This window comes from Macaca mulatta, chromosome 19, assembly GCF_049350105.2.
Source record: "Macaca mulatta isolate MMU2019108-1 chromosome 19, T2T-MMU8v2.0, whole genome shotgun sequence".
NCBI lineage: Eukaryota > Metazoa > Chordata > Mammalia > Primates > Cercopithecidae > Macaca > Macaca mulatta.
Window position 1 is genome coordinate 3,145,019 of NC_133424.1, and position 14,621 is coordinate 3,159,639.

Genomic DNA, 14,621 nt, shown 5'->3' on the forward strand with positions numbered 1-14,621 from the left:
CTCATAACAGGTAATGGTGGAAACTCAGATATGAACGGATGAATGGGGAAACAGCGTGACCATTCACACACTGGAATATGACTCAGCCAGGAAAAGGAGCCAGGCTCAGACACAGGACATAGCAAATTATATCTCAATGGAAAAAAAAAAAGTTTTCCATTTTATTCTAAGAGAAACAGACGTGTGGCCACATCAGCAATCGTGTATTAAAAAGAGCACTCCAGGCAGGCATGGTGGGTGCCTCACATTTGTAATCCCAGCACTTTGGGAGGCCGAGGCGGGTGCATCACCTGAGGTCAGGAGTTCGAGACCAGCCTGAGCAACATGGCAAAATCCCATCATTACTCAAAACACAAAAATTAGCCAGGTGTGGTGGTGTGTGCCTGTAATCCCAGCTACTCGGGAGGCTGAGGTGGGAGGATTGCTTGAGCCCAGGAGGTGGAAGTTGCAGTGAGCCAAGATTGTGCCATTGCACTCCAGCCTGGGTGACAGAGCGAGACTCCATCTCAAAAAATAATAAATAAAAAAATGGCCGGGCGCGGTGGCTCACGCCTGTAATCCCAGCACTTTGGGAGGCCGAGGCGGGCGGATCACAAGGTCAGGAGATCGAGACCATCCTGGCTAACACTGTGAAACCCCGTCTCTACTAAAAATGCAAAAAATTAGCCGGGCGAGGCGGCAGGCGCCTGTAGTCCCAGCTACTCGGGAGGCTGAGGCAGGAGAATGGCGTGAACCCGGGAGGCGGAGCCTGCAGTGAGCCGAGATCGCGCCACTGCACTCCAGCCTGGGCGACTAAGCGAGACTCCGTCTCAAAAAAAAAAAAAAAAAAAACAGGCTGGGCACAGTGGCTCACGCCTGTAACCCCAGCAATTTGGGAGGCCGAGGTGGGTGGATCACGAGGTCAGGAGTTCAAGATCAGCCTGGCCAACATAGTGAAACCCTGTCTCTACTAAAAAACACAAAAAATTAGCTGGGCATGGTGGTGTGTGCCTGTAATCCCAGCTACTTGGGAGGCTGAGGCAGGAGAATTGCTTGAATCTGGGAGACAGAAGTTGCAATGAGCCGAGATTGTGCCATTGCACTCCACCCCAGGCGGCAGAGCAAGACTCTGTCTCAAAATAATAATAACAACAATAAAAAAATTAAAAATAAAACTTAAGTCTGGGTGTGGTGGCTTACAACTGTAATTCCAGCACTGTGGGAGGCCGAGGCAGGCGGATCATGAGGTCAGGACTTCGAGACCAGCCTGGCCAACATAGTGAAACCCCATTTTTACTAAAAATACAAAAAATTAACTAGGCATGGTGGCAGGCACCTGTAATCCCAGCTACTTGGGAGGCTGAGGCAGTAGAATCGCTTGGACCTGGGAGACGGACGTTGCGGTGAGTGGAGATTGCGCTACTGTACTCCAGTCTGGGCAACAGAGAAAGACTCCATCTCAAATACATACATACATACATACATACATACATACATACAAATAAAAATTTAATTTTTTGTGGGGGGGGTGGAGTCTTATTCTGTTGCCCAGGCTGGAGTGCAGTGGCCCGATCTTGGCTCACTGCAAGCTCCGCCTCCTGGGTTCACACCATTCTCCTGCCTCAGCCTCCCGAGGAGCTGGGACTACAGGCGCCCGCCACCTCGCCCGGCTAGTTTTTTGTATTTTTAGTAGAGATGGAGTTTCACCATGTTGGCCAGGCTGGTGTCAAACTCCTGACCTTGTGATCTGCCCTTCTTGGCCTCCCAAAGTGCTGGGATTACAGGCGTGAATAATTTTAAAATTTAAAACAATAAATAAAAGGAAACTCTTTCCCATGAAACCAACCCCTTCTCCAGCTCCCCGCAACAGCAACAGGCCGCTGCAGTGCCAGGGTGCCCATGCTGTGGGTCTCAACATTTGCCGTTCTTGTTTCTATTGCAGTTTGTAAGTAGTTTTCAGAAGACAGAGTTAGAGGCAAGCTGCGTGGGTTGCACGGTGCTGAATTACAGGTGAGTCGAAGCTTCCATTGGGTGACGGAAACTTGGTGGACATCTGGGAGTTTCTGGAGGACTCCAGAAAAGTCTGGAAAATTCTAGAAGATTCCAGCAGGGAGGAGTCCCTCCCTCTCCAAGGGCCTCTCCTCCATACCTGTAGGGATGGGAACTCCAGTGTCCTCGTACATTTCCGGTTGCGCTTTCTGCTGCGACCCCTCCAGACGCTGAGCCTGGGCTTGGAGGAGGAGCTATTGCAGAGAGGGATCCAGGCAAGGCTGCGAGAGCGCGGTATCTCCCTGGCTGCCTATGGCACAATCGTGTCGGCCGAGCTCACAGGTGAGTGGGCAGCCGAGACCGAAACCCCATCACAAGGAGGCTGGAGGGGGGCAGGTGTTGCAAGATACATTTTGATAATCACCCCTTCCCATAAAAAGAAAACAAACTGGCCAGGCGCGGTGGCTCACGCCTGTAATCCCAGCACTTTGGGAAACCAAGGCGGGCGGGTCACTTGAGGTCAGGAGTTGAGACCAGACTGGCCAATATGGTGAAACCCCATCTCTACTAAAAATACAAAGATTAGTTGAGCATGGTGGCGTGGACCTGTCATCCCAGCTACACGGAATTCTCCTGAGGCAGGAGAATCGCTTGAACCTGGGAGGTGGAGGTTGCAGTGAGCCGAGATTGTGCCATTGCTCTCCAACCTGGGAAAAAAGGGTGAAACTTCGTCTCAAAAGCAAACAAACAAACGTAAAAACTGACATTGGCCGGGTGCGGTGGCTCACGCCTGTAATCCCAGCACTTTGGGAGGCCGAGGCGGGCGGATCACAAGGTCAGGAGATCGAGACCACGGTGAAACCCCGTCTCTACTAAAAAAAATTACAAAAAATTAGCCGGGCGCGGTTGTGGGCGCCTGTAGTCCCAGCTACTCGGGAGGCTGAGGCAGGAGAATGGCGTGAACCCGGGAGGCGGAGCTTGCAGTGAGCCGAGATGAGGCAGGAGAATGGCGTGAACCCGGGAGGCGGAGCTTGCAGTGAGCCGAGATCGCGCCACTGCACTCCAGCCTGGGCTGGGCGACAGAGCGAGACTCCGTCTCAAAAAAAAAAAAAAAAAAAAAAAAAACTGACATTGCCTTTGCCTTAATGGTGTGGACCAGGGGTCAGCCATCTTGTTCTGTAAAGAGAGTGTAAATCTTTTCTTTTCTTTTTTTCTTTTTTTGAGACAGGATCTCACTCTGTTGCCCAGGTTGGAGTGCAGTGGTTTTAAAAACTAAAATATTGTACAGTGCAGCAGGTCATGACTGGAGAGTCAGATGCAAGTTCAGACCATTTGTTGCCGGGCACGGTGGCTCACGCCTGTAATCCCAGCACTTTGGGAGGCCGAGGCGGGTGGATCACAAGGTCAGGAGTTCAAGACTAGCCTGGCCAAGACGGTAAAACCCCATCTCTACTAAAAATACAAAAATTAGCCAGGTGCAGTGGTAGGCGCTTGTAATCCCAGCTACTCGGGAGTCTGAGGCAAGAGAATTGCTTGAACCTGGTGGGGCGGAGGTTGCAGGGAGCCAAGATCGCACCACTGCACTCCAGCCTGGGCGACAGAACGAGACTCTGTCTTTAAAAAAAAAAAAAAAAAAAAAAAAAAAAAAAAAGATTAGTCACCTTGACCTTGACGTTTCAGGACATTTATGGTTCCCTCCCCACCAACCGTAACATGCTGGTTGAGGCCTTAATAACCTCTGCTGCAGTGTTCACAGAACTTCCCTTGGCGATAGGGAGGTTCCAGGCCCTGTGCAGTTTGGTGGCTGCCCGAGCCCTGTGGCTAGTGAGTGCTCTCCATGGGGCTAGTGAGACTGAGAGTCAGTGTTGAAGTGGATTTCATCCTCTCTGAAGGTAGAATTTAAGTGACTCTGGGGTGGACAGGGCAGCTGCTTACTTTACTCCACCACCTGTCTGCAATAGGACGTTTTCCCCTCCCCCTCCCCGTCCCCCTCCCCCTCCCCGTCCCCCTCCCCCTCCCCTCCCCCCTCCCCTCCCCCTCCCCTCCCCCCTCCCCTCCCCCTCCCCTCCCCCTCTCCCTCCCCTCCCCTCCCCCTCCCCCTCCCCTCCCCTCCCCCTCCCCCTCCCCCTCCCCCTCCCCCTCCCCCTCCCCCTCCCCCCCTCCCCTCCCCTCCCCCTCCCCTCCCCCTCCCCTCCCCTCCCCTTTCTTTTCTTTTCTTTTCTTTTCTTTCTTTAATGGAGTCTTGCTCTGTCGCCCAGGCTGGAGTGCAGTGGCGGATGGAGTCTTGCTCTGTCGCCCAGGCTGGAGTGCAGTGGCGTGATATCAACTCACTGCAACCTCTGCCTCCTGGGTTCAAGTGATTCTCCTGCCTCAGCCTCCCGAGTACCTGGGATTACAGATGTCCGGCACCACACCCAGCTAATTTTTGTATTTTTAGTAGAGACGGGGTTTCACCATGTTGGCCAGGCTGGTCTTGAACTCCTGACCTCAAGTGATCTGCCCGCCTCGGCCTCCCAAAGTGCTGGGATGACAGGTGTGAGCCACCGCGCCCGGCCAATAGGACGTGTTCAGGGGGTTTTACCGCTTATTCAATGAGCTTCTATCTTCTCTGTTTTGTTGCAGGAAGACATAAGGGACCCATGGCAGAAAGAGACTTAAAATCAGGTATGTTCTTCTCTCTGGCCTTTTCTCTGATTGCAGTTACTGACAGAGGTTTCCTAAGATTCCTTTCAAGGAAGTGAAAGAATCTCTGGAACAAGGCCGGGCACAGCGGCTCATACCTGTCATCCCAGCACTTTGGGAGGCTGAGGCAGGAGGATCACTTGAGGCCAGGAGTTTGAGACCAGCCTGGGCAACATAGCGAGACCCTATCTCTACAAAAATAGTAATTAAGGCCGGGCGCGGTGGCTCACACCTGTAATCTCAGCACTTTGGGAGGCCGAGGTGGGCGGATCACAAGGTCAGGAGATCGAGACCATCCTGGCTAATGCAGTGAAACCCCATCTCTACTAAAAATACAAAAAAAAAAATTAACCGGGCGTGGTGGCGGGCGCCTGTAGTCCCAGCTACTAGGGAGGCTGAGGCAGGAGAATGGCGTGAACCCGGGAGGCAGAGGTTGCAGTGAGCCAAGATTGCACCACTGCACTCCAGCCTGGGCAACAGAGCGAGACTCCATCTCAAAAAAAAAAAAAAAAAAAAAAAAAAATTAAAGGCCAAAAATAATTTTAAAAATTATTTTTAGAAAGTAATAAAAATTAGCTGGGCATAGTGGCATATTGCCTGTACTCTCAGCTACTTGGGAGGCTGAGGAAGGAGGATCGCTTGAACCCAGGAGATAGAGGCTGCGGTGAACTGAGATCGCGCCACTGCACTCCAGCCTGGGTGACAGAGTGAAACTACATCTCAAAAAATAATAAATAAAATAAAATAAAATAAATAGACTGGCCTGGTGGCATGCACCTGTGGTCCCAACTACTCAGGAGGCTAAGGCGGGAGGATTGCTTGAACCTGGAGTTACAGGCTGCAGTGAGCTGTGATCGCACCACTGCACTCCAGCTTGGGTGACAGAGCTAGACCTATCTCAAAAACAAAAACAAAAGAAAAGGAAAAAAAAGGAGAGAGTGAGTTTCCGTGTTTCCATACCCTGGGGGTACTAAGTGTAGAGTGGTGCCTTACTGCAACCAGGAGATGCAGCATGAGGTCAGAAAGTTCATTCTTTTTTGTTCTCAGGCCACTGTCCAGGGAACTCCTTTTCCTGCCAGAACAGCCAGTGTGTGACCAAGGTGAACCCGGAGTGTGACGACCAGGAGGACTGCTCCGATGGGTCCGATGAGGTGCACTGTGGTCAGTCTGCCTGTCCGGCCTGGTCTCTGGGCCCTTTTCCTTTTCCAGGGTCAGCTGCTGGCTCTGGTCTCTGGTCACTGTGCTTATGTCACTCGGGCACACAGGCCTGGCATTTACGGGGGCTGGGCAGAGAACAGAAAGGGGCACCCATGGTATGGAGAGAAATGTGAGCAAACAGCAGAGAAAAGGAAAAGCGCAGGTGTGTGATGGGGAGAAGCCTGGGGGGAGGAGGGAGAAGATATCAGGCTGAAAACAGAGGTTCTGGCCAAAGCCTGGGAAGTCTTGAATACCAGGAATTGGAGCTCTGTCCTGTAAGTAGTGGGATGTGGCCACAGGGATTTGAGCAATGGAAAGAGACAGTTAAAATGCTGGAAGAGATTAGCTGGGCATGGTGGCTCACACCTGTAATTCCAGCACTTTGGGAGGCCAAGGCAGGAGGATCACTTGAGGCCAAGAGTTTGAGACCAGCTTGGACAACATAGTGAGACCCCCATCTCTACTTAAAAAAAAAAAAATTAGCCAGTGTGGTGTGTGTGCCTGTGGTCCCAGCAACTCAGGAGGCTGAGGTGGAAGGATCGCTTGAGCCCAGGAGATTGAGGCTGCGATAAGCTATGATTGCGCTACTGCACTATCCAGCCTGGATAACAGAGTGAGACCCTGTCTCAAAAATAAATAAAATAAAATGCTGGAAGAGTAGCCAACATTTTTCTAGCAATGCTAGCCCATGCAATAAGGTGTAGGGACAGCAGTTTAAGTATTGGGAAGGAAGAGGAAAAGCTTAATTCATTTGAAATCATTGTCTATCTAAAATAAATCAATATCCAAACAGAAGGAGAGAAGCTGAAAGAATAAAATAAAATGAATCAAGAAATTGACTAAAAAGCTATACAAAATAAAGGCCGGCCAGGCACGGCAGCTCATGCCTGTGATCCCAGCTCTTTGGGAGGCCGAGGTGGGTGGATCACAAGGTCAGGAGATCGAGACCATCCTAGCTAACATGGTGAAACCCTGTCTCTACTAAAAACTACAACAAAAATTACAGGCGTGGTGGTGTGTGCCTGTAGTCCCAGCTACTTGGGAGGCCGAGGCAGGAGAATGGCGTGAACCCAGGAGGCCGAGCTTGCAGTGAGCCGAGATTGCGCCACTGTACTCCAGCCTGGGTGACAGAACGAGAGTCCGTCTCAAAATAATAATAATAATATAATAATAATAATAATAATAATAATAATAATAATAATAAAGGCTAGGTGTGGTGGCTCATGCCTGTAATCCCAGCACTTTGGGAGACCAAGGTGGGTGGATCACTTGAGGTCAGGAGTTTGAAACCAGCCTGGCCCACATGGCAAAACCCCGTCTCTACCAAGAAATATAAAAATTAGCCAGGCATGGTGGCAGGTGCCTGTAATCCCAGCTACTCAGGAGGCTGAGGCAGGAGAATCCCTTGAACCTGGGAGGTGGAGATTGCAGTGAGCCAAGATCATGCCATTGCACTCCAGCCTGGTGTACAGAGCAAAACTCCATCTAAAAAAAAAAAAAAAGCTGTGATTTTGCTTTATACAGTAATAATGGGCTAGAAGATACAAAGGAAAAAATCCCTTTCATGATCAATAGCGACAACAAATGAAATATCAAAGACTAAACTTACAAATGTGCCATGCCTGTGACGATAATTATTATATATAATTATAGAATTACAAAATTTTGCTGAAGGACATAAAAGTAGACTAAATAAGCACAGAGACACAATATCATATACAAACATGTACGTGCGGTCATCGCCCCTTCCCCACAGCTAAGATAGAGACCTTTCTCTGTCACTCACTGGTGCACGTGACCTTGGATGCTTGACCTACGTGCCAGGATGGGGCAGCCAGAGGAACTGAAGAGGGAGGGATGAGGAGACCCCAAAAGAGTCAGGGAAGCCAAGGAGGGGCCCCCAAGCATCTCTTTGAACCTAGGGACTGTAGACAAGAGACTCAGAGATGAAGGTTCTGGGAGTTCAGGGTGAGGTCCTACCTTCGTGGGGTCCTGGCTGGTGACCTGCTGTCTTGCAGAGTGTGGCTTGCAGCCTGCCTGGAGGATGGCCGGCAGGATCGTGGGCGGTGTGGAAGCGTCCCCGGGGGAGTTTCCGTGGCAAGCCAGCCTTCGAGAGAACAAGGAGCACTTCTGTGGGGCCACCATCATCAGTGCCAGGTGGCTGGTATCTGCCGCTCACTGCTTCAATGAGTAAGCCTCCATCCCGAAGCACCAAACCCAAACCCTCTGTATTTCTCCTGCCTTCCCTGAAGCACTGGGGGTGTCACTTCGCATTTCCTTAGAGCCCTTGGAAGTAATTTTTTCTTTTCCTTTCTTTCTTGCTTTTGTCGTTGTCAAATCTGAGTGCATTCTTTTTATTTTATTATTATTATTTTTTGAGACGGAGTCTTACTCTGTCACCCAGACTGGAGTGCAGTGGCGTGATCTCAGCTCACTGCAAGCTCCGCCTCCTGGGTTCACACCATTCTCCTGCCTCAGCCTCCCGAGTAGCTGGGACTACAGGCGCCCACCACCATGCCCGGCTAATTTTTTGTATTTTTAGTAGAGATGGGGTTTCACTGTTTTGGCCAGGATGATCTTGATCTGACCTCGTGATTCACCCACCTTGGCCTCCCAAACTGCTGGGATTACAGGCGTGAGCCATTGTGCCCAGCCTCTTTATTTTATTTTTTCTTTTGAGACAGAGTCTCAGTCTGTTGCCCTGGCTGGAGTGCAGTGGTGTGATCTCAGCTCATTGCAACCTCCACCTCCTGGGATGGGATAAAGCGATTCTCTTGCCTCAGCCTCCCAAGTAGCTGGAACTACAGATGTGTGCCACCATGCCCGGCTAATTTTTTTTTTTTTTTTTTTTTGTATAATCAGTAGAGATGGGTTTTTGCGACGTTGGCCAGGCTGGTCTCAAACTCCTGACCTCAGGTGATCCACCTGCCTTGGCCTCCCAACGTGCTGGGATTACAGGCGTGCCCAGCCTGACTCTACCATTTCACATTCCCACCAACGGTGCACAAGGGTTGCAATTTCTCCACATCCTCCACTTGCTGTTCTTTTGAGAGTAGCCATCCCAGTGGGTTTCGTGAAGCAGCATCTCCCTGTGGTTTTGACTTGGCATTCCTCAGCAACTAATGACATTTGGTTGATGTTTTGCTCATTGTGGACATTTTTTGCATTCACTTTGATTTTTTAAAATATTGTGTTGTGTTGTGATACTATCTTTTTTTTTTTTTTTTTTTTTTTTTTTTTTTTGAGACGGAGTCTCGCTCTGTCGCCCAGGCTGGAGTGCAGTGGCGCGATCTCGGCTCACTGCAAGCTCCGCCTCCCGGGTTCACGCCATTCTCCTGCCTCAGCCTCCTGAGTAGCTGGGACTACAGGCGCCCACAACTGCGCCCGGCTAATTTTTTGTATTTTTAGTAGAGACGGGGTTTCACCGTGGTCTCGATCTCCTGACCTTGTGATCCGCCCGCCTCGGCCTCCCAAAGTGCTGGGATTACAGGCGTGAGCCACTGCGCCCGGCCTTTTTTTTTTTTTAGACAGAGGCTCACTCTGTCGCCCAGGCTGGAGTGCAGTGGTGCAATCTTGGCTCACTGCCACCTCTGCCTCCCGGGATCAAGCAATTCTCCTGCCTCAGCCTCCTGAGTAGCTGGGATTACAGGCGCCTGCCACCATGCCTGGCTAATTTTTGTATTTTTAGTAGAAACGGGGTTTTGCCATGTCGGCCAGGCTGGTCTCGAACTCCTGGCCTCAAGTGATCTGCCCGTCTCCGCCTCCCAAAGTGCTGGGATTACAGGTGTGAGCCACAGTGCCCAGCTCGATATCATTTATCTTGATGGCTGAGATTTTTGGCAACTCTTTAAATTTTGTGCCCAAGGCTCATGGCTGGCTCCCCTCACCCTAATCCCAACTCTGTCGGATCCTGCCTTTGTTTAAAATGTTGATGCTTGGCCAGGCTATAGTGAGCTTGTGACTCATGACTGTAATCCCAGCACTTTGGGAGGCTGAGGCAGGGAGATCACTTGAGGTCAGGAGTTTGAGACTAGCCTGGCCAACATGGCGAAACCCTGTCTCTACTAAAAACACACAAAAAAATCAAACCTGTCATCCCAGTTACTTGGGAGGCTGAGGCACGAGAATCACTTGAACTTGGGAGGCGGAGGTTGCAGTAAGCTGAGATCTCGACACTGCACACCAGCTTGGGAGATAGAGCAAGATTCCATCTCTTTTTTTTTTTTTTTTGAGATGGAGTCTCGCTCTGTTGCCCAGGCTGGAGTGCAGTGGCCAGATCTCAGCTCACTGCAAGCTCCGCCTCCCAGGTTTATGCCATTCTCCTGCCTCGGCCTCCCGAGTAGCTGGAACTACAGGCGCCCGCCACCTCGCCCGGCTAGTTTTTGTATTTTTTAGTAGAGATGGGGTTTCACTGTGTTAGCCAGGATGGTCTGGATCTCCTGACCTCGTGATCTGCCCGTCTCGGCCTCCCAAAGTGCTGGGATTACAGGCGTGAGCCACTGTGCCCGGCCTAATTTTTATAAATACTTTTTTTTTTTTTTTTTTTTGAGACGGAGTCTCACGCTGTTGCCCAGGCTGGAGTGCAGTGGTGCGATCTCGGCTCACTGCAAGCTCCGCCTCCCGGGTTCCCGCCATTCTCCTGCCTCAGCCTCCTGAGTAGCTGGGACTACAGGTGCCCGCCACCGCGCCCGGCTAATTTTTTTTGTATTTTTAGTAGAGATGGGGTTTCACTGTGGTCTCGATCTCCTGACCTTGTGATCCGCCCGCCTCGGCCTCCCAAAGTGCTGGGATTACAGGCTTGAGCCACCGCGCCCGGCCTATAAATACTATTAATAAATATTAATTTAGGGGGGATGCTTCTTAAATTTTGCACCCAAGGTGAGTGTCCCATCTGCCTCCCCTGTCGGCTCTGACTCTTGGTGGCCTCTGACCTGGGGTTTGCTCCTGCAGATTCCAAGACCCGACGGAGTGGGTGGCCTACGTGGGTACGACCTACCTCAGTGGCTCGGAGGCCAGCACCGTGCGGGCCCGGGTGGCCCAGATCATCAAGCACCCCCTGTACAACGCAGACACGGCCGACTTCGACGTGGCAGTGCTGGAGCTGACCAGCCCTCTGCCTTTCGGCCGGCACATCCAGCCCGTGTGCCTCCCGGCTGCCACACACATCTTCCCACCCAGCAAGAAGTGCCTGATCTCAGGCTGGGGCTACCTCAAGGAGGATTTCCGTACGCATCTTCCTCGGCCTGCAAGTGAACTCAGGCAGGCGGGTGGGCAAATAACGCAGAAAAGGGCCGGGTGTGGTGGCTCACGCCTGTAATCCCAGCACTTTGGGAGGCCGAGGTGGGTGGATCATGAGGTCAGGAGATCGAGACCATCATGGCCAACGTAGTGAAACCCCGTCTGTACTAAAAAATACAACTACAACAACAAAAAAAATTAGCCTTGGGCCGGGCGTGGTGGCTCACGCCTGTAGTCCCAGCACTTTGGGAGGCCGAGACGGGCGGATCACGAGGTCAGGAGATCGAGACCATCCTGGCCAACATGGTGAAACCCCATCTCTACTAAAAAACACAAAAAATTAGCCGGGTGTGGTGGCGGGCACCTGTAGTCCCAGCTACACGGGAGACTGAGGCAGAAGAATGGCGTAAACCCGGGAGGCGGAGCTTGCAGTGAGCCGAGATTGCGCTACTGCACTCCAGCCTGGCTGACAGAGCGAGACTCTGTCTCAAAAAAAAAAAAAAAAAAAAAAAAAAAAAAAAAAAGCCAGGCATGGTGGTGAGCGCCTGTAATTCCAGCTACTCAGGAGGCTGAGAATTGCTTGAACCCGGGAAGCAGAGGTTGCAGTGAGCCAAGATTGCGCCACTGGACTCCAGCCTAGGTGACAGTGGGAGACTCTGTCTCAAAAAATAATAATAGGCCGGGCGCGGTGGCTCAAGCCTGTAATCCCAGCACTTTGGGAGGCCGAGACGGGCGGATCACGAGGTCAGGAGATCGAGACCATCCTGGCTAACACGGTGAAACCCCGTCTCTACTAAAAAGTACAAAAAACTAGCCGGGCGAGGTGGCGAGCGCCTGTAGTCCCAGCTACTCGGGAGGCTGAGCCAGGAGAATGGCGTAAACCCGGGAGGCGGAGCTTGCAGTGAGCAGAGATCCGGCCACCGCACTCCAGCCTGGGTGACAGAGCCAGACTCCGTCTCAAAAAAAAAAAAAAAATAATAATAATAATAATAAAATAATAATAATAATAATGCAGAAAAACACAGTGGGTCTGCATTATTCTCTGATTCTGTATTCATGAATTCCACTGCTTGCTAAGATATATTTATAACCCATCATCAATGCTACTGTGATTTTTTTTTTTTTTTGAGATGGAGTTTCACTCTTGTTGCCCAGGCTGGAGTGCAGTGGTACGAACTGTGCTTACTGCAGCCTCCACCTCCGGGTTCAGGCGATTCTCCTGCCTCAGCCTCCTGAGTAGCTAGGACTACAGGCATGCACCACCACACCCAGCAACCTTTTTTTTTTTTTGTATTTTTAGTAGAGACGAGATTTCACCATGTTGGCCAGGTTGGTCTCGATCTCCTGACCTCATGATCCTCCCACTTCATCTTCCCAAAGTGCTGGGATTACAGGTGTGAGCCACCTCACCCAGCCAAAAAATTTGATCTTAATGTACTGAAATGCACATCTAAATAGCCACACGTGGCCAGTGGCTACTGCATTGTGTGGTGTAGTTTCAGGGGTGGTCAGTCAGTCACAAGATGACTGACAGAGGGAAGTGGATCCAGTGGAGAAAAATAAGGCAGGGGTGGGGGCTGCAGCTTTAAATAGGGAGGTCAAGAGATGCCTCCTGGAGAGAGGAGATGAAGGAGGAAGTCAGACAGATTCTGCAGGGACAAGCATTTTGGGCAGCAGGAACAGCATGTGCAAAGGCCCTGGGGTGGGAGGACAACAAGGCAGCCCTGGGGCTGGAGTTGATGTGGACTGATTTAATGTTTAGCAAGAGTGGCGCTGGCTGCAGGGTTGGGAATGGATTTCAGTTGGGTGGGACCAGAGTGACAGAAGTGAGTGAGGAGCCGCTGTAATGACCCGGGCAAGGATGGGCGTGAGACAGGGGCTGATTCTGGGTGTATTTGGGGGCTGACTTGAGGCCGACTTGGAATTTGAGGACTGTGGATCTGGAAGGAGACCCTGAGATCCCTGAGATGGGGAATGCTGAGGGCGGAGCTTGTGGAGGGGAGATGAGGATCTCGGGCTGGGGGTGTTATGTCTGATGCCTCTTCCTTGTCCAGGCAGAGTGTTACCAGGTGGGGTGTTTACCTTTTGCAGTTTCAGAGCCAGGTGTTGTAGGCGGCCACGCTTGCAGCTGGGGAAACTGAGGGAGGCTCGGAGAGGAGATGTCCTTCAGCCTCCCAGCTCAAAGTGGCTGCCAAGGCTCCGGCACTCTCACCCTGCTTTTCTCTCCCCATCGGGCCAGTGGTCAAGCCAGAGGTGCTGCAGAAAGCCACTGTGGAACTGCTGGACCAGGCACTGTGTGCCAGCCTGTACGGCCACTCACTCACTGACAGCATGTTGTGTGCTGGCTACCTGGATGGGAAGGTGGACTCCTGCCAGGTGAGCCCCCGATGCCCCAGACCCCAGAAAAACACAGAAATAGACAGGAGCGTGTTCAAATGCTGCGCAATTCAAAGATATCTGGATGTCCGTTCTTGAGGAATTTTAAAGCAGTTGGGACTGAGAGAGGCAGGTGCTGCTTAGAGGATCTTCCAGAAGCTCTAACCTGACTGCACTTCCTCCTCTACCCTCCATGGCTCCCTGCTCCCTCCCAGTAGGCCCCAGGTGCGTGCCACAGAGGCTGGGGTCCCTGTGTAAATCCCCCCAGCTACCCTCTAAACCGGGACTTGTGTAGGGACACAGATGCTGTTCCCAGCACCAGGCCTGATACCACGTACCACCCAAGAAACACCTCTTGTATGAATGATGCCAGCACACACCCTGGGCATCAGATTCTCTCCATCTGTACGGGAAAGGTTGGTCTACGGGAACCCCGCGGACTCTTGTCCCTGGGTGGTCAGTTGGGCCAAGAGCGACCTGCAGGCTCAACTCAAGAACTTTCCAGGGCTGGGCGCTGTGGCTCATGCCTGTAATCCCAGCACTATGGGAGGCCAAGGCGGGTGAATCACTTGAGGTCAGGAGTTTGAGACCAGCCTGAGCAACATGGTGAAACCCTGTCTCTACTAAAAATACAAATATTAGCCGGGCATGGTGGCGGGTGCCTGTAATCCCAGCTACTCGGGAGGCTGAGGCAGGAGAATCATTTGAACTGGGAGCCGGAGGTTGCAGTGAGCTGAGATCGCGACATTGCACTTCAGCCTGGGTGACAAAGCGAGACTCTGTCTCATAAAAAAAAAAAAAAAAGAAAGAAAAGAAAATTGGGTCACTCAAAGCTGCCTCTGCTGTTTACCTGGAACCTTCTTTTTTTTTCTTTTTCTTTTTAGATGGAGTCTTGCTCTGTCACCCAGGCTGTAGTGCAGTGGCATGATCTCAGCTCACTGCAACTTCTGCCTCCCAGGTTCAAGCGAGTCTCCTGCCTCAGCCTCCAGAGTAGCTGTGATTATAGGTGTGCGCCACCACACCCAGCTAATTTTTGTATTTTTAATTAATTAAGACAGTGTCTTGCTCTGTCACCCAGGCTGGAGTGCAGTGGCACCATCTTGGCTCACTGCAACCTCTGCCTCCCAGGTTCAAGAGATTCTCATGCCTCAGCCTCCCAA

The 14,621-nt window shown here is 51.5% G+C and overlaps 1 protein-coding gene across 13 annotated transcripts in view; it reads left to right on the top strand.

Annotated features, from left to right (window-relative positions):
• Nucleotides 1-14,621, top strand: part of TMPRSS9 (transmembrane serine protease 9) — a 64,900-nt gene that overhangs the window by 36,039 nt on the left and 14,240 nt on the right. For 9 of the 13 annotated variants that reach the window (XM_028839869.2, XM_077978936.1, XM_077978937.1 and 6 more), the window contains 7 exons: nt 1,922-1,989; nt 2,135-2,310; nt 4,591-4,632; nt 5,698-5,811; nt 7,866-8,037; nt 10,798-11,072; nt 13,325-13,461. In XM_028839869.2, the coding sequence (XP_028695702.2) occupies nt 1,922-1,989; nt 2,135-2,310; nt 4,591-4,632; nt 5,698-5,811; nt 7,866-8,037; nt 10,798-11,072; nt 13,325-13,461 (984 nt within the window). Of the gene's footprint in view, nt 1-1,921; nt 1,990-2,134; nt 2,311-3,685; nt 3,883-4,590; nt 4,633-5,672; nt 5,812-7,865; nt 8,038-10,797; nt 11,073-13,324; nt 13,462-14,621 lie in introns of those variants that run through there. The other 4 variants (XM_015122425.3, XM_077978942.1, XM_077978938.1 and 1 more) reach the window with 4 other exon arrangements.